The sequence below is a fragment of the Oncorhynchus tshawytscha genome, linkage group LG23 (assembly GCF_018296145.1).
Source record: "Oncorhynchus tshawytscha isolate Ot180627B linkage group LG23, Otsh_v2.0, whole genome shotgun sequence".
NCBI classification, from domain to species: domain Eukaryota; kingdom Metazoa; phylum Chordata; class Actinopteri; order Salmoniformes; family Salmonidae; genus Oncorhynchus; species Oncorhynchus tshawytscha.
In genome coordinates this window covers 11,548,625-11,571,057 of record NC_056451.1, presented here as the reverse complement: position 1 = coordinate 11,571,057, position 22,433 = coordinate 11,548,625, and the positions used below count along the sequence as shown (strand labels likewise).

General features: G+C 43.3%; 1 protein-coding gene across 1 annotated transcript in view; it reads right to left on the bottom strand.

Annotated features, from left to right (window-relative positions):
- LOC112222558 (synaptic vesicle glycoprotein 2A) overlaps nucleotides 1–22,433 on the bottom strand; it is a 66,354-nt gene that overhangs the window by 19,394 nt on the left and 24,527 nt on the right. The window contains exons 2-7 of the mRNA XM_042304592.1: nucleotides 20,111–20,878; nucleotides 9,164–9,344; nucleotides 8,565–8,716; nucleotides 8,115–8,248; nucleotides 6,167–6,256; nucleotides 5,713–5,820 (exon numbers count right to left, since the gene is read on the bottom strand). Coding sequence (XP_042160526.1) covers nucleotides 5,713–5,820; nucleotides 6,167–6,256; nucleotides 8,115–8,248; nucleotides 8,565–8,716; nucleotides 9,164–9,344; nucleotides 20,111–20,717 — 1,272 coding nt within the window. The 5' untranslated portion in view covers nucleotides 20,718–20,878. The remainder of the gene's footprint in view (nucleotides 1–5,712; nucleotides 5,821–6,166; nucleotides 6,257–8,114; nucleotides 8,249–8,564; nucleotides 8,717–9,163; nucleotides 9,345–20,110; nucleotides 20,879–22,433) is intronic.

The window sequence follows — 22,433 nt, the reverse complement described above, 5'->3', positions numbered from 1 at the left end:
GGTTGAACAGGTTATTAAGGTAGAGTATGTTACCTGGTTGAACAGGTTATTAAGGTAGAGTATGTTACCTGGTTGAACAGGTTATTAAAGGTAGAGTATGTTACCTGGTTGAACAGGGTAAGGTAGAGTATGTTACCTGGTTGAACAGGTTATTAAGGTAGAGTATGTTACCTGGTTGAACAGGTTATTAAGGTAGAGTATGTTACCTGGTTGAACAGGTTATTAAGGTAGAGTATGTTACCTGGTTGAACAGGGTAAGGTAGAGTATGTTACCTGGTTGAACAGGTTAAAGTAGAGTATGTTACCTGGTTGAACAGGTTATTAAGGTAGAGTATGTTACATGGCTGAACAGGATAAGGTAGAGTATGTTACCTGGTTGAACAGGTTAAGGTAGAGTATGTTACCTGGTTGAACAGGTTAAGGTAGAGTATGTTACCTGGTTGAACAGGTTATTAAGGTAGAGTATGTTACCTGGTTGAACAGGTTAAGGTAGAGTATGTTACCTGGTTGAACAGGTTATTAAGGTAGAGTATGCAACCTTCTTGAACAGGTTATTAAGGTAGAGTATGTTACCTGGATGAACAGGTTATTAAGGTAGAGTATGTTACCTGGATGAACAGGTTAAGGTAGATTATGTTACCTGGTTGGGCAGGTTAAAGTAGAGTGTGTTACCTGGTTGAACAGGTTATTAAAGAAGACTATGTTACCTGGTTGAACAGGTTAAGGTAGAGTATGTTACCTGGTTGAACAGGTTATTAAGGTAGAGTATGTTACCTGGTTGAACAGGTTAAGGTAGAGTATGTTACCTGGTTGAACAGGTTAAGGTAGAGTATGTTACCTGGTTGAACAGGTTAAGGTAGAGTATGTTACCTGGTTGAACATGTTAAGGTAGAGTATGTTACCTGGTTGAACAGGTTATTAAGGTAGAGTATGTTACCTGGTTGAACAGGTTATTAAGGTAGAGTATGTTACCTGGTTGAACAGGTTATTAAGGTAGAGTATGTTACCTGGTTGAACAGGTTATTAAGGTAGAGTATGTTACCTGGTTGAACAGGTTATTAAGGTAGAGTATGTTACCTGGTTGAACAGGGTAAGGTTGAGTATGTTACCTGGTTGAACAGGTTATTAAGGTAGAGTATGTTACCTGGTTGAACAGGTTAAGGTAGAGTATGTTACCTGGTTGAACAGGTTATTAAGGTAGAGTATGTTACCTGGTTGAACAGGTTAAGGTAGAGTATGTTACCTGGTTGAACAGGTTATTAAGGTAGAGTATGTTACCTGGTTGAACAGGTTAAGGTAGAGTATGTTACCTGGTTGAACAGGTTAAGGTAGAGTATGTTACCTGGTTGAACAGGTTAAAGTAGAGTATGTTACCTGGTTGAACAGGTTATTAAGGTAGAGTATGTTACATGGTTGAACAGGTTAAGGTAGAGTATGTTACCTGGTTGAACAGGTTAAGGTAGAGTATGTTACCTGGTTGAACAGGTTAAGGTAGAGTATGTTACCTGGTTGAATAGGTTATTAAGGTAGAGTATGTTACATGGCTGAACAGGATAAGGTAGAGTATGTTACCTGGTTGAACAGGTTAAGGTAGAGTATGTTACCTGGTTGAACAGGTTATTAAGGTAGAGTATGTCACCTGGTTGAACAGGTTATTAAGGTAGAGTATGTTACCTGGTTGAACAGGTTATTAAGGTAGAGTATGTTACCTGGTTGAACAGGTTATTAAGGTAGAGTATGTTACCTGGTTGAACAGATTAAGGTAGAGTATGTTACCTGGTTGAACAGGTTAAGGTAGAGTATGTTACCTGGTTGAACAGGTTATTAAGGTAGAGTATGCAACCTGGTTGAACAGGTTATTAAGGTAGAGTATGTTACCTGGATGAACAGGTTATTAAGGTAGAGTATGTTACCTGGATGAACAGGTTAAGGTAGAGTATGTTACCTGGTTGAACAGGTTAAGGTAGAGTATGTTACCTGGTTGAACAGGTTATTAAGGTAGAGTATGTTACCTGGTTGAACAGGTTATTAAGGTAGAGTATGTTACCTGGTTGAACAGGGTAAGGTTGAGTATGTTACCTGGTTGAACAGGTTATTAAGGTAGAGTATGTTACCTGGTTGAACAGGTTAAGGTAGAGTATGTTACCTGGTTGAACAGGTTATTAAGGTAGAGTATGTTACCTGGTTGAACAGGTTATTAAAGTAGAGTATGTTACCTGGTTGAACAGGGTAAGGTAGAGTATGTTACCTGGTTGAACAGGTTATTAAGGTAGACTATGTTACCTGGTTGAACAGGGTAAGGTTGAGTATGTTACCTGGTTGAACAGGTTATTAAGGTAGAGTATGTTACCTGGTTGAACAGGTTAAAGTAGAGTATGTTACCTGGTTGAACAGGTTATTAAGGTAGAGTATGTTACCTGGTTGAACAGGTTAAGGTAGAGTATGTTACCTGGTTGAACAGGGTAAGGTTGAGTATGTTACCTGGTTGAACAGGTTATTAAAGGTAGAGTATGTTACCTGGTTAAACAGGGTAAGGTTGAGTATGTTACCTGGTTGAACAGGTTAAGGTAGAGTATGTTACCTGGTTGAACAGGTTAAGGTAGAGTATGTTACCTGGTTGAATAGGTTATTAAGGTATGTTACATGGCTAACAGGTATAAGGTAGTTACCATGGTTGAACAGGTTAAGGTAGAGTATGTTACCTGGTTGAACAGGTTAAGGTAGAGTATGTTACCTGTTTGAACAGGTTATTACCTGGTTGAACAGGTTAAAGTAGAGTATGTTACCTGGTTGAACAGGTTATTAAGGTAGAGTATGTTACATGGTTGAACAGGTTAAGGTAGAGTATGTTACCTGGTTGAACAGGTTAAGGTAAAGTATGTTACCTGGTTGAACAGGTTAAGGTAGAGTATGTTACCTGGTTGAACAGGTTAAGGTAGAGTATGTTACCTGGTTGAACAGGTTAAGGTAGAGTATGTTACCTGGTTGAACAGGTTAAGGTAGAGTATGTTACCTGGTTGAACAGGTTATTAAGGTAGAGTATGTTACCTGGTTGAACAGGTTATTAAGGTAGAGTATGTTACCTGGTTGAACAGGTTATTAAGGTAGAGTATGTTACCTGGTTGAACAGGTTATTAAGGTAGAGTATGTTACCTGGTTGAACAGGGTAAGGTTGAGTATGTTACCTGGTTGAACAGGTTATTAAGGTAGAGTATGTTACCTGGTTGAACAGGTTAAAGTAGAGTATGTTACCTGGTTGAACAGGTTATTAAGGTAGAGTATGTTACCTGGTTGAACAGGTTAAGGTAGAGTATGTTACCTGGTTGAACAGGTTATTAAGGTAGAGTATGTTACCTGGATGAACAGGTTATTAAGGTAGAGTATGTTACCTGGATGAACAGGTTAAGGTAGAGTATGTTACCTGGTTGAACAGGTTAAGGTAGAGTAAGTTACCTGGTTGAACAGGTTATTAAGGTAGAGTATGCAACCTGGTTGAACAGGTTATTAAGGTAGAGTATGTTACCTGGTTGAACAGGGTAAGGTTGAGTATGCTACCTGGTTGAACAGGTTATTAAGGTAGAGTATGTTACCTGGTTGAACAGGTTAAGGTAGAGTATGTTACCTGGTTGAACAGGTTATTAAGGTAGAGTATGTTACCTGGTTGAACAGGTTATTAAAGTAGAGTATGTTACCTGGTTGAACAGGGTAAGGTAGAGTATGTTACCTGGTTGAACAGGTTATTAAGGTAGACTATGTTACCTGGTTGAACAGGGTAAGGTTGAGTATGTTACCTGGTTGAACAGGTTATTAAGGTAGAGTATGTTACCTGGTTAAACAGGTTAAAGTAGAGTATGTTACCTGGTTGAACAGGTTATTAAGGTAGAGTATGTTACCTGGTTGAACAGGTTAAGGTAGAGTATGTTACCTGGTTGAACGGGTTAAAGTAGAGTATGTTACCTGGTTGAACAGGTTATTAAGGTAGAGTATGTTACATGGTTGAACAGGTTAAGGTAGAGTATGTTACCTGGTTGAACAGGTTAAGGTAGAGTATGTTACCTGGTTGAACAGGTTAAGGTAGAGTATGTTACCTGGTTGAACAGGTTAAGGTAGAGTATGTTACCTGGTTGAACAGGTTAAGGTAGAGTATGTTACCTGGTTGAACAGGGTAAGGTTGAGTATGTTACCTGGTTGAACAGGTTATTAAGGTAGAGTATGTTACCTGGTTGAACAGGTTAAGGTAGAGTATGTTACCTGGTTGAACAGGTTAAGGTAGAGTATGTTACCTGGTTGAACAGATTAAAGTAGAGTATGTTACCTGGTTGAACAGGTTAAGGTAGAGTATGTTACCTGGTTGAATAGGTTATTAAGGTAGAGTATGTTACTTGGTTGAACATGTTAAGGTAGAGTATGTTACCTGGTTGAACAGGTTAAGGTAGAGTATGTTACCTGGTTGAACAGGTTAAGGTAGAGTATGTTACCTGGTTGAACAGGTTATTAAGGTAGAGTATGTTACCTGGTTGAACAGGTTAAGGTAGAGTATGTTACTTGGTTGAACATGTTAAGGTAGAGTATGTTACCTGGTTGAACAGGTTAAGGTAGAGTATGTTACCTGGTTGAACAGGTTAAAGTAGAGTATGTTACCTGGTTGAACAGGTTATTAAGGTAGAGTATGTTACCTGGTTGAACAGGTTAAGGTAGAGTATGTTACCTGGTTGAACAGGTTAAGGTAGAGTATGTTACCTGGTTGAACAGGTTATTAAAGTAGAGTATGTTACCTGGTTGAACAGGGTAAGGTTGAGTATGTTACCTGGATGAACAGGTTATTAAGGTAGAGTATGTTACCTGGTTGAACAGGGTAAGGTCGAGTATGTTACCTGGTTGAACAGGTTGTTAAGGTAGAGTATGTTACCTGGTTGAACAGGTTAAAGTAGAGTATGTTACCTGGTTGAACATGTTAAGGTAGAGTATGTTACCTGGTTGAACAGGGTAAGGTAGAGTATGTTACCTGGTTGAACAGGTTATTAAGGTAGAGTATGTTACCTGGTTGAACAGGTTATTAACAGGTTATTAAGGTAGAGTATGCAACCTGGTTGAACAGGTTATTAAGGTAGAGTATGTTACCTGGTTGAACAGGGTAAGGTTGAGTATGTTACCTGGTTGAACAGGTTATTAAGGTAGAGTATGTTACCTGGTTGAACAGGTTAAGGTAGAGTATGTTACCTGGTTGAACAGGTTAAGGTAGAGTATGTTACCTGGTTGAACAGGTTATTAAGGTAGAGTATGTTACCTGGTTGAACAGGTTAAGGTAGAGTATGTTACCTGGTTGAACAGGTTAAGGTAAAGTATGTTACCTGGTTGAACAGGTTAAGGTAGAGTATGTTACCTGGTTGAACAGGTTAAGGTAGAGTATGTTACCTGGTTGAACAGGTTATTAAGGTAGAGTATGTTACCTGGTTGAACAGGTTAAGGTAGAGTATGTTACCTGGTTGAACAGGTTAAGGTAGAGTATGTAATCTGGTTGAACAGGTTATTAAGGTAGAGTATGTTACCTGGTTGAACAGGTTAAGGTAGAGTATGTTACCTGGTTGAACAGGTTATTAAGGTAGAGTATGTTACCTGGTTGAACAGGTTAAGGTAGAGTATGTTACCTGGTTGAACAGGTTAAGGTAGAGTATGTTACCTGGTTGAACAGGATAAGGTAGAGTATGTTACCTGGTTGAACAGGTCAGACAGCTTCATCCTCCATCTCTGGTGCCAGGCGGTGCCCTCTCCCATGTCCACCAGCTCATCCATCTGCTTAACTGTCTTGATGGTGGTCACCTAGGGGCAACAACACAACTCATTCACACTAAACTCCTTAACATAATTACTCCCTAAACAAGTTTATCAAAGCTTAATTAATCCTCAGATAACTAATATGTTTAAGCTAATTCATGCAAATTGAACAAGGGTCCTCCTCACTGTAAACGTATGAGAGAGGCTGTGTTTGCTCAGAGGCAGTAATTGCAAGTTGATAAATGAATATGAAAATGTCCCCTCATTTCTTTTACCTGAATAAAAGACTGCTTCTCTTCACAGACTAGATGTGTCTGATAGGGGTTTGATAGTAGTTCAGGATGGATGTACTGTGTGTGCGTGTGCGTATGTGTGTGTGTGTGTCACTCACAGAGAAGACCCTCTCTGGGTAGCCCTTCGCCCTCATGTTGGTATCATGGACCTGCTTCAGAATCATCCAAGCCTCATCGTGTTTCCCATTCTACAACAGACAAGACAGACACATTTGTCTAATGAATAGCTAAATACATAGTATCTCATTATAGTATATTTGTCAGGATAATCAGGATCCCAGTAGGTGTATGATGTACAGTGCCTTGCGAAAGTATTCGGCCCCCTTGAACTTTGCGACCTTTTGCCACATTTCAGGCTTCAAACATAAAGATATAAAACTGTATTTTTTGTGAAGAATCAACAACAAGTGGGACACAATCATGAAGTGGAACGACATTTATTGAATATTTCAAACTTTTTTAACAAATCAAAAACTGAAAAATTGGGCCTGCAAAATTATTCAGCCCCCTTAAGTTAATACTTTGTAGCGCCACCTTTTGCTGCGATTACAACTGTAAGTCGCTTGGGGTATGTCTCTATCAGTTTTGCACATCGAGAGACTGACATTGTTTCCCATTCCTCCTTGCAAAACAGCTCGAGCTCAGTGAGGTTGGATGGAGAGCATTTGTGAACAGCAGTTTTCAGTTCTTTCCACAGATTCTCGATTGGATTCAGGTCTGGACTTTGAATTGGCCATTCTAACACCTGGATATGTTTATTTTTGAACCATTCCATTGTAGATTTTGCTTTATGTTTTGGATCATTGTCTTGTTGGAAGACAAATCTCCGTCCCAGTCTCAGGTCTTTTGCAGACTCCATCAGGTTCTCTTCCAGAATGGTCCTGTATTTGGCTCCATCCATCTTCCCATCAATTTTAACCATCTTCCCTGTCCCTGCTGAAGAAAAGCAGGCCCAAACCATGATGCTGCCACCATCATGTTTGACAGTGGGGATGGTGTGTTCAGGGTGATGGCTGTGTTGCTTTTACGCCAAACATAACGTTTTGCATTGTTGCCAAAAAGTTCAATTTTGGTTTCATCTGACCAGAGCACCTTCTTCCACATGTTTGGTGTGTCTCCCAGGTGGCTTGTGGCAAACTTTAAACAACACTTTTTATGGATATCTTTAAGAAATGGCTTTCTTCTTGCCACTCTTCCATAAAGGCCAGATTTGTGCAATATACGACTGATTGTTGTCCTATGGACAGAGTCTCCCACCTCAGCTGTAGATCTCTGCAGTTCATCCAGAGTGATCATGGGCCTCTTGGCTGCATCTCTGATCAGTCTTCTTGTATGAGCTGAAAGTTTAGAGGGACGGCCAGGTCTTGGTAGATTTGCAGTGGTCTGATACTCCTTCCATTTCAATATTATCGCTTGCACAGTGCTCCTTGGGATGTTTAAAGCTTGGGAAATCTTTTTGTATCCAAATTCGGCTTTAAACTTCTTCACAACAGTATCTCGGACCTGCCTGGTGTGTTCCTTGTTCTTCATGATGCTCTCTGTGCTTTTAACGGACCTCTGAGACCATCACAGTGCAGGTGTATTTATACGGAGACTTGATTACACACAGGTGGATTGTATTTATCATCATTAGTCATTTAGGTCAACATTGGATCATTCAGAGATTCTCACTGAACTTCTGGAGAGAGTTTGCTGCACTGAAAGTAAAGGGGCTGAATAATTTTGCACGCCCAATTTTTCAGTTTTTGATTTGTTAAAAAGGTTTGAAATATCCAATAAATGTCGTTCCACTTCATGATTGTGTCCCACTTGTTGTTGATTATTCACAAACAAATACAGTTTTATATCTTTATGTTTGAAGCCTGAAATGTGGCAAAAGTTCGCAAAGTTCAAGGGGGCCGAATACTTTCGCAAGGCACTGTATCTACTATAGGTGTCATGATATTCAAACACAGAAGTAAGTCCCAAGTTAAACCCAGGATGAGAAACAATGCCTTGGGTGGCTACTATTTTTGTTATATTTTCATTGGTGGTTGGTGGATTGACCTCCAGGAAGAAGCGTGGGCTCTCGGGCATTGTGGTGAGGGCAGAGATGGCTGCCACAGAGGGGAAGGCACACACTAACACAAACACACGCCAGCTGTGGAACTGGTACGCAGAGCCCATCTGGAAACTCCAGCCTGGAACAGGGACATAAAGAGGTTGAAGAACTATGGTGCAAGGGTCATACCAGACAGCAGTATACAGGACGATAAGCATATGCATCCATGTTAGGAGCATAAAAAAATGGTTTTCTGTGTATAAATCATGTGTATTCAATTGTCTTTAAATGTGCAGTATGTGTAATCCTTGCTTGGAAACCAAATTTCACCCTGGGGTGGTAGAAATTAACTGACTTATTGACCGACGAACAACCCCCCAACCGACTCACTGATTTGTTGATTGATTCATTGAATGATTGACTGGTTGGTTGATTGGTTAATTGACATTTCTCACCATAGTGGGGGATTATGGCCCAGGCCATGGCAGAGGCATAGATGCCACCGATCATCCAGAACATGCAGAGCCAGCTGAGGTGCTCTCCTCTCTTCTCCTGGGCCAGGAACTCTGAGTAGTAGGAGAACACGATGGGGATGGAGCCACCGATGCTGCAGAGAGGGAGAGAGAGAGGGGGGGAGAGAGAGAGAGGGGGGATGAGACATTGAGAAAGAATGAGCAAGGGACAGGGATGACAGAGCAAAAATGTGGAAGAAGAGATGAGGGGGAAGGGAGAGTTATGAAGACAGGCGATGAAAGAAAGAGAAAAAGAGAGAGCGAGAGAGAGAGCGAGAGAGAGAGGAAATAAAGAGTCTCTTCAGCATATTAAGCCATTTCAATAATCTGTGCCAGCATAATAACATTCAACATCAATAATAGACAAGCTTTATACACATTTCATCCAGTTGATTTAACCAAGCTGGGATCACTTCCAGATTCCAGCTTTGGGAGTCATTGCGGGGCCCATTCATTTTGGGATCATTTACAGTCGGCACTAGTATTTATAGCCGAGTCGTTCTCAGAGGAGAAGGGGTGTATGACACAGCGTCCTTCCTTACCCCACGCCAGAGAGCAGACGGCATAAGAGGAAGGAGCTGTATCCTTGAACGAAGGAGGAGAAGAAGGCAAACACACTGTTGATGGAGAGAGAAATGAGGAGGGTCTGTCGCCGTCCGATCCGGTCGGCCAGGCCGCCCCACAGGAAGGCCCCCACCATCATCCCCAGGTACACAATAAGACCTGAGAGAGGGAGAGAGGGAGAGAGAGAGAAGTGGTGGGGGAGTGGGAAGGAGAACAAAGGAGCAAGATGCTCTTATCCAGAGCGACTTACAGGAGCAATTAGGGTTAAGTTTCTTGCTCAAGGGCACCTGGACAGATTTTTCACCTAGTCATCTAGGGGATTCGAACCAGCAACCTTTTCGGTTACTGGCCCAAAACTCTTAACCGCTCTCTCACAAGCACAAGTGTGCACACACATACCACAGACATCAATGCAGACCCGCGTGTGTGTACTATATGTCTGTAGCATGTGTGTGTACCACATACCACAGACATACAGTCAGTCTCAAGTTCTTATTATACCTCAGTGGTGTAAATACACCGACACGATGACTCACACACACACAGACACACCAGCCTGTTGGCAAGAACAAAGCTTGGCATACACACACTCTCTCTCACACACACACACACACACACACACACACACACAATCTATCTCTCTCTTTCAACCCCATTGACTTCCTGTCAGTGGCGTTGGCACTCGCTAAGCACCCAATGACACGAGATAGTGGGTGTGATTGATCTGACTGAAATAGGATTGCGCTCTGTTCTCTCTGGCGTTAGGATGTCTGTGTTTGAATATTTCCTCTGTGTGGTGAGGAGAGGTTTTTGGCTGCTTGATACTGAAGTGGATTGATTCTAATGTAACTAACTTGGATGAAGAGAATAAAAATCTCTTGATCATGTTTTAACGGCTATTGGACTTACCATGTCATTGAGAAACGATTTCTGTAGTCATAATGATTTTAAGATATATAGCATTCTCACTATGTCTCAAAGCTGAACATTGTATGAGGATGATGGATGGCAGCCATTTTGTGCCAGAATTCTCAGTTGTTCACCACACAATGGCTATCACAGTGAATGCACCAAATCACAATAGAACAGTAACACAGCCCTAATGTTGCTAAGTGGCGCAGCCAGTGTTGGCCTGGCAGATAATAACACACTATGGGCCCATTCACACCGATAAGTCAACAAGCCCACAATGGGTTCAAGGGATCTGTAATATCAGCTGTGCTAATCCATCACTAAGGCTAGAAAGCTAATTAGCGTTGGAGCTCAGGTGAATGCAGGGTCAGTGTTAGCTAACGTTCAAATAGCACTTTCATGGTACCAAGTCTAAAAGTACAGAAGCACTGTGTTATTGGTGAGTCAGAGACCTGGGTGAGGTTGTGTGTCCCACTGCCTTTCCTTTCAGCTGTGTGTGTGTGCGTGTGCGTGTGTGTGAGCAATTATTGCAGTGCCGAAATTACACTTAAGGTGATTTTCTGTGTGTACGCATGTGTGTCTTGTACAAAGCCTACAATGTCTGAAGGGGACTTTCTTCCTCTTGCTAGGAGGTGTGTATGAGACCTCTATCTCTGTGTGTGCAGCGACGGTGTAGAGAGGCAGCTGTCAACGCCGCCGTGTGTCCCCTGCCTTAACAATAGGCCTGAGCGGCAGGAGGGAGCTGGTGATGGTGATAGCTTGAAAGCCATCGCCGCAATGCAGTAGCAGTGGCAGCCAGTGTGGCCTGTGTGGCTGTGCCTCTCTCCCTCTCTTCCCTGGCCTATAGGGGGAGCAGAGCTGGGGGAGCTGTCCGTGGTGCTGATCCTCAATCTACCCTAGCACTCACTGTATCACTCTGTGCTTCCCAAATGGTACCCTACTTCCTGTATAATGCACTTATAACTACCCATAGGGCTCTGGTCAAAAGTAGTGCACTAAATACGGAATAGGGTGCCATTAGGGACGCAGCCTCAATCTCTATATCTGTATTTCTGTCGTTAAGTTCGCCACCAAGGCTATTGCAGCCACAGTCAGCAGCACAACCCAGGGACTGGCCGGAATGCAATAGCCCAGCCACAGAGGAAATCACATAGGGTGTGATAAATGCTTTATCTTTTAATGTTGTGAGAGATTGTTCCTGGTTAATTGAGTCAGTCTGACATGGCCTGAAATATACATCTACAGGCCTTTTATTAGTAATACAGTGGGAGAATATTAAAACGCCAATCCAAGGTCTGAAATAGAAGATCTGACAAAATCAATTATTTGCAATTTTAAAATAAATGTTTCCTGATGGCAACTGTATAAAACATCCACACTCACAAACAAAATGCTATAGTTGAGGAGGTATTCACAAATGGCTTGTGAATTCTGCCATGATACACCCCTTCCATATTTCATATTAGGCATTTTACAAATTCTGGCATATTGGCTACGGATCCCATGATGAACCTTACAGTAGCCTACTGTAGTACTCATAAACATCGCTGATGTTTATTTTTCATTCAAGCGTAATTGAGTGAGTTTATTACGATATTAATTATGTCGTGCCGGCTTGCATCCAATAGTGGTCTGTTATAATTCTGCCAACCCTGAGTGCTGTTGCTAACCAAAGTTGAATCTGTTTACTGTACCGAAGAGGCCCATGGAAACAGTGGCGGAGATTCACAGGGGAGGCAGTTAGATAGATAGAGAGAGAGAGAGAGAAAGAGAGGTAGGAGGAGCCTTCCAGACAGCTGAGCTCCACATGAAAATAGGATGTGGGGAGGGGAGGAGAAGAGAGAGTGATGAGAGGAGGGGAGAGGAGGAGAAGAGAGAGAGTGATGAGAGGAGGGAGTCCACACAATCTGTGAGCTGCAGTGCGGTGACAGAGCTCACTGAGGCTTCAGGGCTATGGAGGAGTGTGTGTGTGTGTGTGTGTGTGTGTGTGTGTGTGTGTGTGTGTGTGTGTGTGTGTGTGTGTGCGTGTGCACGTGCGTTCGAAGCGGGGTTAAGGGGGCGCTATTAATAGCCATTTTCCCCTTTCTGTGAGAGCGCACAGGGCTTTTTTGGAGTGAGCCAGGGGCAGAGGATCCTTCATAGAGTAGAGAGCATTGTGCCAGTTGATTTAGTTGACCATCACCATTATAGTCAACATGCTACTGCTCTCATGAATTCTGTCCCCTCGTAAAAAAGCAGTAAATCTATCATGGTGTTAATGTTTCTTTGCAAAAGCTAAAAAACGTCCTACTTTGCTGTACATTGTTAAAATGCTGATGTTGCGCCTTTGCTAAAAACACTAAACATAGGACATACTGTTCACTCACAAAATATCCTAAATGCTAATATAATACTACCAATGCTAAGATCGTTTCTAATACACTACTACATCCATCATGCATCACTAAATGCTAACATGACTCTACCTTTGCTAAAAAGCCGTACATCTTCCATTGCTATTATACTAACACACTGCCTTCACAGTCCCTTAAATGCTAACTATGTTCCTCCTTGCTTTGCTGAGTAAAACAGACACAGCTCTGCTCTGCGGTCACGGTCCAGCCCTTTTTTAATCATCCCTCTCTCCCTCCTTCCATCTCTCCCACCCTTCCCTCTCTCCCTCCTTCCATCTCTCCCACCCTTCTGTTGATATACTAAGCAGTTTGTGCCAAGTTAAACTAAAGGCCAAGGAGACACCGGGAGGGAAAGGTTCTCTTTACCCTCAGGGCTACCAGCTGATCTGAAAACAAGAAACAAGCACACAATGAAAATACCAAAGGGGACAGTGGGAATTTTCCCAAGGTTATGGCTATGTTAACATCCACCTTGAAAATATGAACACGGTAAAGAGAAAAGGCACAACACGACTAACGGTTTGAATATAACCACACTGTCAACAAGACACAATGAGTCTTGATATTGGTGGCAGTAGAAATGAAGTGTATGTGCTCAACTGTGTTAAATCTGTCTGACAGTGAAATCTTACAGCTACATCTCCAGCAGTTCCCCAGAAATCTCTTGCTGAGCGACAGACAGTACTACCGTAAAATGGCAACCAAAGATTCTCCATTTGCGTTCTGTACAGAGAAATGTAACGATGCATCTGTAGCTATGTACCTTTCTATCTTTCATGAAAAAAAAGTGATGTTCCAAGCACAGTGTCACAATTTCCAAATTCACCACTTTGACTAATGTGGATCTTACTGCTGCTGGATGGGTGCAGCAGGTGTGAATATATTATGGTCATTATCACACACACACACATACACACGCACGCACACACACACACGCGCATACACACACACACACACACACACACACACACGCACGCACGCACACACACGCACACACGCACGTACGCACACACACACCTACACACTGTGTGGTTCCGCCAGAGTGCATCAGGTTGAAGAGACTGGCTCTCTGACAACACTAACAGCGGTCTATTCTGCCTACTAATACAATGGCAGGCAGGGTAATACAATGGCAGGCAGGGAGGAGGGAACAGCGAGGACACTAGGACCCATGGGAGGCCCAGTGGCATACATGAGAGACACACTTCAGCCCAAGTCAGGCATGTTGTGTAACAGGGGAGAGACCAAGGGCCTTGTTTCCATACCGGCTCCCCCAACACAGCACGTACAGAGACCCAGTGAGGGACAAAGAGACAGAGAGAGAGAGAGAGAGAGAGAGAGAGAGATCGAGAGAAAGTCCACACACATGCCGTTCACACAGACACAAACACAAGCATATACGCCTGCCAGAGCACATGTGGGAGAGTGTCACTGCTGGGAGTCCATACTTACACATCCATTACATACGAAAGCATGCACACATACCATTTGTAGACTAGAAAACAACCCACACATGCTTGACTGGATGTCAAATGAGTCATCTCTATGTCAGTGGGATGTGGATGATCAGACACTGAATAAATCTAAATATGAAAACTGCCATTGACAAAATAATCAATATGGACCCGTATGACTTTTGGCCGAACAACAAGAGAGGAGAACGTAATGGTGATGGAGAGAGATTGTTTTGAATCCATTCTCAATCCTGATGCGCTATAAAAAACATGATACCCCTTTTAACACCCCATTCAATACGCTGACCTCACTCCCCACATCAAACAAAAAGCAACAAGACAAACAAAATGAATCGATAAAAACATGCACAACACAGCATGCCAGTAAAACGGAGAATGAGTCGAATGTGTTATGACCATAGCCCTCGTTCGTTGTGTCCTTGCTGAATGGCCAAAGAGAGATGGCATGTTAGGGATGGAATCTGACTGGACATTGTCCCCCAGGAAGGGAAATGGTCACATGAGTAACTTCGCACAGCACACACCATTATCTTAATGAGCCTATGCTATGGTCTCCAGTGTGCAGTATATTCTGCTACAAAACACCTGAACCAAAGCATGTATAGGATTTGGCTTGGATTTCAGAGACGGTTTGAGAATTACAGTAGTTACATGGGCAGTGAATCCTAAAGGCCTTGAGATACTGTAAACCCATATAAAGTGTGTTAAAATAATAAGAGTATGGGGAAAATGTGGCATGGGGAACATTTTATATTTATAAAGGGATACTTGTGGATTTTGGCAATGAGGCTCTTTATCTACAGTCGTGGCCAAAAGTTTTGAGAATGACACAAATATTACATTCCACAAAGTTTGCTTCAGTGTCTTTCGATATTTTTGTCAGATGGAACACTGAAGTATAATTACAATGCATAATTACAAGTGTCAAATGCTTTAATTGACAGTTACATGAAGTTGATGCAAATAGTCAATATTTGCAGTGTTGACCCTTCTTTTCAAGACCTCTGCAATCCGCCCTGGCATGCTGTCAATTAACTTCTGGGCCACATCCTGACTGATGGCAGCAAATTCTTGCATAATCAATGCTTAGTGTTTGTCAGAATTTGTGGGGTTTTGTTTGTCCACCCGCCTCTTGAGGATTGACCACAAGTTCTCAATGGGATTAAGGTCTGGGGATTTTCCTGGCCATGGACCCAAAATATCGATGTTTTGTTCCCCGAGCCACTTAGTTATAACTTTTGCCTTATGGCAAGGTGCTCCATCATGCTGGAAAAGGCATTGTTCGTCACCAAACTGTTCCTGGATGGTTGGGAGAAGTTGCTCTCTGAGGATCTGTTGGTACCATTCTTTATTCATGGCTGTGTTCTTATGCAAAATTGTGAGTGAGCCCACTCTCTTGGCTGAGAAGCAACCCCACACATGAATGGTCTCAGGATGCTTTACTGTTGGCATGACACAGGACTGATGGTAGCGCTCACCTTGTCTTCTCCAGACAAGCTTTTTTCCGGATGACCCAAACAATCGGAAAGGGGATTCATCAGAGAAAATGACTTTAAGCCAGTCCTCAGCAGTCCAATCCCTGTACCTTTTGCAGAATATCAGTCTGTCCCTGAGAGAAGTGGCTTCTTTGCTGCCGTTCTTGACACCAGGCCATCCTACAAAAGTCTTCGCCTCACTGTGCGTGCAGATGCACTCACACCTGCCTGCAGCCATTCCTGAGCAAGTTCTGTACTGGTGGTGCCCCAATCCCGCAGCTGAATCAACTTCAGGAGACGGTCCTGGCACTTGCTGGACCTTCTTGGGCATCCTGTAGCCTTCTTCACAACAATTGAACCGCTCTCCTTGAAGTTCTTGATGATCCGATAAATGGTTGATATAGGTGCAATCTTACTGGCAGCAATATCCTTGCCTGAGAAGCCCTTTTTGTGCAAAGCAATGATGACGGCACGTGTTTCCTTGCAGGTAACCATGAACTCAATCAGCATGACAGAGTGATCTCCAGCCTTGTCCTCATCAACACTCACACCTGTGTTAACGAGAGAATCACTGACATGATGTCAGCTGGTCCTTTTGTGGCAGGGCTGAAATGCAGTGGAAATGTTTTGGGGGGATTCAGTTAATTTGCATGGCAAAGAGGGACTTTGCAATTAATTGCAATTCATCTGATCACTCTTCATAACATTATGGAGTATATGCAAATTGCCCTCATACAAACTGAGGCAGCAGACTTTGTGAAAACCAATATTTGTGTCATTCAAAACTTTTGGCCATGACTGTACTTTCCCAGTGCCAGATGAATTTGTGGATACCATTTTTATGTCTCGGTGTCCAGTATTAAACTTTTTTTTAACCTTTATTTAACTAGGCAAGGCAGTTAAGAACAAATTCTTATTTACAATGACGGCCTACCCCGGGCAAACGTTGGGCCAATTGTGCGCCGCTCTATGGGATTCCCAATCCCGGCCGGATGTGATACAGCCTGGAATCGAACCAGGGACTGTAGTTACTCTTGCACTGAGATGCAGTGCCTTAGACCGCTGCGCCACTAGGGAGCCCAGTATGAAGGGCGATAGAGGTAGTTTCTTGAACCAATGCTAACTAGCATTAGTGCAATGACTGGAAGTCTATGGGTATCTGCTAGCATGCATGCCTCATTGCCAAAATCCCGAAGAATCCCTTGAATAGGCTTCCTCTGTGAACTCAAGCTTGCTATTGTAGGGAATAGAGAGATGCAGTCAAAAACTGATAAAGAGAGTGAGAGGGATAAAGAGAGTTAAGGGGCTAAAGATTGTGAGGGGCTAAAGAGAATGAGAGGAATAAATAGAGTGAAATGACTAAATAAAGTGAGAGGACAAAAGAGAGTGAGAGAACTAAAGTGAGTGAGAGAACTAAAGAGAGTGAGAGGGCTAAAGAGAGTGAGAGGGCAAGAAGAGAGTGAAGGGGCTAAAGAGAGTGAGAGGGCAAGAGAGAGTGAGAAGGCTAAAGAGAGTGAGAAGGCTAAATAGAGTGAGAGGGCTAGACAGAGTGAGAGGACTAAATAGAGTGAGAGGACTAAAGAGAGTGAGAGGACTATAGAGAGTGAGAGGGCTAAAGAGAGTGAGAGGGCTAAAGAGAGTGAGAGGGCTAAAGAGAGTGAGAGGGCTAAAGAGAGTGAGAGGGGAAAAGAGAGCGAGAGGGGAAAAGAGAGCGAGAGGGCAAAAGAGAGCGAGAGGACTAAATAGAGTGAGATAGCTAAAGAGAGTGAGAGGGCTAAATAGAGGGAGAGGGCTAAATAGAGTGAGAGGGATAAAGAGAGTGAGAGAACTAAAGAGAGTGAGAGAGCTAAAGAGAGTGAGAGAACTAAAGAGATTGAGAGGGCTAAAGATAGTGAGAGGGCAAGAAGAGAGTGACGGGGCTAAAGAGAGTGAGAGGGCTAAAGAGAGCGAGAAGGCTAAATAGAGTGAGAGGGCTATAGAGAGTAAGCGGGAAAAATATAGTGAGAGGGCTAAATAGAGTGAGAGGGCTAAATAGAGTGAGAGGGAAAAGATAGTGATAGGGATAAATAGAGTGAGCGTTTTAAATAGTGAGAGGCCTAATTGAGTGAGAGAGCTAAATGGAGTGAGAGGGCTAAATAGAGAGAGATAGCTAAATAGAGTGAGAGTGCTAAATAGAGTGAGAGTGCTAAAGAGAGCGAGAGGGCTAAAGAGAGTTAGAGGGCTAAAGAGAGCGAGAGGACTAAATAGAGTGAGATAGCTAAATAGAGTGAGATAGCTAAAAAGAGTGAGATAGCTAAATAGAGTGAGAGGGCTAAATAGAGTGAGAGGGATAAATAGAGTGAGATAGCTAAATAAAGTAAGAGGGTTAAATGGAGTGAGAGGGCTAAAGAGAGTGAGAGGGATAAATAGAGTGAGAGGGAAAAAGAGAGTGATAGCTATAAATAGAGTGAGCGTTTTAAATAGTGAGAGGACTAAATAGAGTGAGAGGGCTAAATAGAGTGAGAGGGCTAAATAGAGTGAGAGGGCTAAATAGAGTGAGAGTGCTAAATAGAGTGAGAGGGAAAAAGATAGTGATAGGGATAAATAGAGTGAGCGTTTTAAATAGTGAGAGGCCTAATTAAGTGAGAGGGCTAAATAGAGTGAGAGGGCTAAATAGAGTGAGAGGACAAAATAGAGTGAGAGTGCTAAAGAGAGTGAGAGGGCTAAATAGAATGAGAGGACTAAATAGAGTGAGAGGACTAAATAGAGAGAGATAGCTAAATAGAGTGAGAGAGCTAAATGGAGTGAGAGGGCTAAATAGAGCGAGAGGACTAAATAGAGAGAGATAGCTAAATAGAGTGAGAGGGCTAAATGGAGTGAGAGGGCTAAATGGAGTGAGAGGGCTAAATAGAGTGGGATAGCTAAATAGAGAGAGGGCTAAATAGAGTGAGATAGCTAAATAGAGTGAGAGGGCTAAATAGAGTGAGAGGGAAAAAAGAGAGTGATAGCGATAAATAGAGTGAGTGTTTTAAATAGTGAGAGGACGAAATAGAGTGAGAGGGCTAAATAGAGTGAGAGGGCAAGAAAGTGTGAGGGCTAAAGAGAGTGAGATGGCTAAAGAGAGCGAGAGGGCTAAATAGAGTGAGAGTGCTAAATAGAGTGAGAGGGGAAAAGATAGTGATAGGGATAAATAGAGTGAGCGTTTTAAATAGTGAGAGGCCTAATTGAGTGAGAGAGCTAAATGGAGTGAGAGGGCTAAATAGAGCGAGAGGACTAAATAGAGAGAGATAGCTAAATAGAGTGAGAGGGCTAAATGGAGTGAGAGGGCTAAAGAGAGCGAGAGGACTAAATAGAGTGAGATAGCTAAATAGAGTGAGATAGCTAAAAAGAGTGAGATAGCTAAATAGAGTGAGATGACTAAATAGAGAGAGATAGCTAAATAGAGTGAGAGGGCTAAATGGAGTGAGATGACTAAATAGAGAGAGATAGCTAAATAGAGCGAGAGGGGAAAAGAGAGCGAGAGGGAAAAGGAGAGCGAGAGGACTAAATAGAGAGAGATAGCTAAATAGAGTGAGAGGGCTAAATGGAGTGAGAGGGCTAAATAGAGTGAGATTACTAAATAGAGAGAGATAGCTAAATAGAGTGAGAGGGCTAAATGGAGTGAGAGGGCTAAATAGAGTGAGAGGGGTAAATAGAGTGAGATAGCTAAATAGAGTGAGAGGGATAAATGGAGTGAGAGGGCTAAATAGAGTGAGAGCGAAAAAAGAGAGTGATAGCGATAAATAGAGTGAGCGTTTTTAAATAGTGAGAGGACTAAATAGAGTGAGAGGGCTAAATAGAGTGAGAGGGCTAAATAGAGTGAGAGGACTAAATAGAGTGAGAGGGCTGAAGAGAGTGAGAGTGCTAAATAGAGTGAGAGGGCTAAAGAGAGTGATAGGGATAAATAGAGTGAGCGTTTTAAATAGTGAGAGGACTAAATAGAGTGAGAGGGCTAAACAGAGTGAGAGGCCAAAATAGAGTGAGAGGGCTAAAGAGAGTGAGAGGGCAAAAGAGAGTGAGAGGGCAAAAGAGAGTGAGAGGGAAAGGGAGTGAGAGGGCAAAAGAAAGTGAGATGGCTAAAGAGAGTGAGAGGGCTAAAGAGAGTGAGAGGGCTAAAGAGAGTGAGAGGGCTAAAGAGAGTGAGAGGGCTAAATAGAGTGAGAGGGCTAAATAGAGTGAGAGGGCTAAATAGAGTGAGAGGGAAAAAGAGAGAGAAAGGACTAAATAGAGTGAGAGGGAAAAAGAGAGTGAGAGGACTAAATAGAGTGAGAGGGAAAAAGAGAGTAGAGAGGACTAAATAGAGTGAGAGGGCTAAAAGAGAGAGGAGGACTAAATAGAGTGAGAGGGAAAAAGAGAGTGAGAGGAAAAGAGAGTGAGAGGGCTAAATAGAGTGAGAGGGAAAAAGAGAGTGAGAGGACTAAATAGAGTGAGAGGGAAAAAGAGAGTGAGAGGACTAAATAGAGTGAGAGGGAAAAAGAGAGTGAGAGGACTAAATAGAGTGAGAGGGAAAAAGAGAGTGAGAGGACTAAATAGAGTGAGAAGACTACAGATCGAATAAACAAGGAGGGAAAGACAGATAAGGGAACCAGAATAGAGAGAGTGTAATACATTTAGAATAATTGACAGCAGGCTGGCCATTAGAACCATCTTACCCAACATGCCCTTGCTTTCCTCTGACAGACACATGTCCTTCTCTGCGCTGGGCAGCACAAAGCCCACCACGAAGATCTCCACACCGTCCGCCATCAGCGCCAGCCCCAGCACAAAGTACAGCGTCCACTGGAACTTCCCATGGCCACACTCCTGTAGGATGGTCTCGTACTGCTGGGCCAACTCCTCCTGATCCTTCCTCCTCTCTGCCTCGAACTGGGCCAGGTCCCTGATCTGAGCTTGGGGGGCAATCCCGTCCACCGGTACCGTTTTTCCGGACTCTGCCCGGGGGATTCCCTGATACTCGCCCTCGTAGATCTCATCGTCTTCGTCGTGACCTTCCGTGGAGTCGCTGTGGCCGCCCTCGTCGTCGTTGGCCCGGCTGTCGTTGCGGTAGTAGCCGTCGCCATCTTGGCTCTGCTGCACGGGGTAGTCGTCATCGTCGTCCTCTTCCTCGAAGCGCTTGTACGAGCGCTTGGTGTACTCGTCTGCCATTTTGTCCACGCTGCGGCCCACCTTCTTGCCCGCCTGCTTCTTCACCACCTTGGCGATGTCTTTGGCGCCGCGGATGAAGTCCTGCCGTCCGTCTCGTCCATAGCCGTCGTCCATCTTGGCTCTGGCGGTGAGGTTGGTTGCTGCTAGGAATGGGAGATATCAGGAGTGGCACAAGAGCATGGGTGTGAACTGGGGATCTCTGTGGATCTGGAATTCAGCGCCACGGACAGCACTTCTATCAGCTACAGCCAGAATATTTTCCTCCAAATTGAGACCTGGAATGAAAGAGAGGATTCTGTTAGAATGGCACCTCCAACAGTGTAAAGAAACTGCGCAGCATCAACTGTCCATCACAGTTCTCACTCATTCTCACTCCAACTTCCAATCAAGCAATACAAACGTTGGTGTTTCCATACTGTTTCAATTTTCACAAGAGTATACACCTGCGTCTGTACATGACAGCTGGCCGGTGGCACCTTAATTGGGAGGATGGGCTCATAGTAATGGCTTGAACAGATAAATGGAATGGTATCGAACACATCAAACACCTGTTTGATACCATTCCATTCACTCCATTCCAGCAATTATTATGATCCGTCCTGCCTCCTGTACTGCACATGCCACAGAAAGCCAAACTCAAGTGAAGTCAGTAACCACATGGAGGTTCTCAATACCTTTATTCATGATTCTCAACAAATGGCCTTATTCCTATGGCTGAACCCAGTCAGCCCACCTTATCAGACCCAATGTAATGTCCTTAATAAGTGGACATGACAGCTTTAAGTAGAAAACGACAGAAGAGCTCTTGTTCAAACTCAGTGGCCTACATTGATTGAGCACCAGTTATCTCATAGGTCTCTCCCAGCCCATCCACAGGTCACAGCATGGCATTTCCAATGGCTCTCGGCTTGAATCAAACCTTCAAGGGAACATACTGCTACACTGACGGCCCAGTTAGGAGCACTGCAATTACATTTGTTCCCAGGAAGTCTATAAAGAGACATTATTACTTCCTGTCCGACAATCTGGAGAATGGGGTGATATAAGCCTATATGTCTAGCAGATGAATGCATTAATACGATGAGCTACAGTAGGCAATTAGGTAACACTACCAGTTTCTTTTGGGAGATAGCTTAGTCCTTCAGCGATATCACTTTAAAATCATCTTGTGGAATTCAGTGAACTGATGTGGCATGGCAATAATGTTTTCTTAGTATGTCTAGTGTGGTCTAGTGTGGTCTAGTATGTGTCTAGTGAGTGTCTAGCGAGTGTCTAGTGTGTGTCTAGTGAGTGTCTAGTGAGTGTCTAGTGAGTGTCTAGTGAGTGTCTAGTGAGTGTCTAGTGAGTGTGTCTAGTGAGTGTCTAGTGTGTGTGTCTAGTGAGTGTCTAGTGTGTGTGTCTAGTGAGTGTCTAATGAGTGTCTAGGTCTAGTATGGTCTTGTGTGGTCTAGTAGTGTCTAGTGAGTGTCTAGTGAGTGTCTAGTGTGTGCCTAGTATGTGTCTAGTGAGTGTCTCGTGTGGTCTAGTATGTGTCTAGTGTGAGTGTCTAGTGTGTGTCTAGTGAGTGTCTAGTGTGTCTAGTATGTGTCTAGTGTGTGTCTAGTGAGTTTCTAGTGTGTGTCTAGTGTGTGTCTAGTGTGTGTCTAGTGAGTGTCTAGTGAGTGTCTAGTGAGTGTCTAGTGTGTCTAGTGAGTGTCTAGTGAGTGTCTAGTGAGTGTCTAGTGAGTGTCTAGTATGGTCTTGTGTGGTCTAGTATGTGTCAGGTGAGTGTCTAGTGAGTGTCTAGTGAGTGTCTAGTGAGTGTCTAGTGTGTGTCTAGTGTGTGTCTAG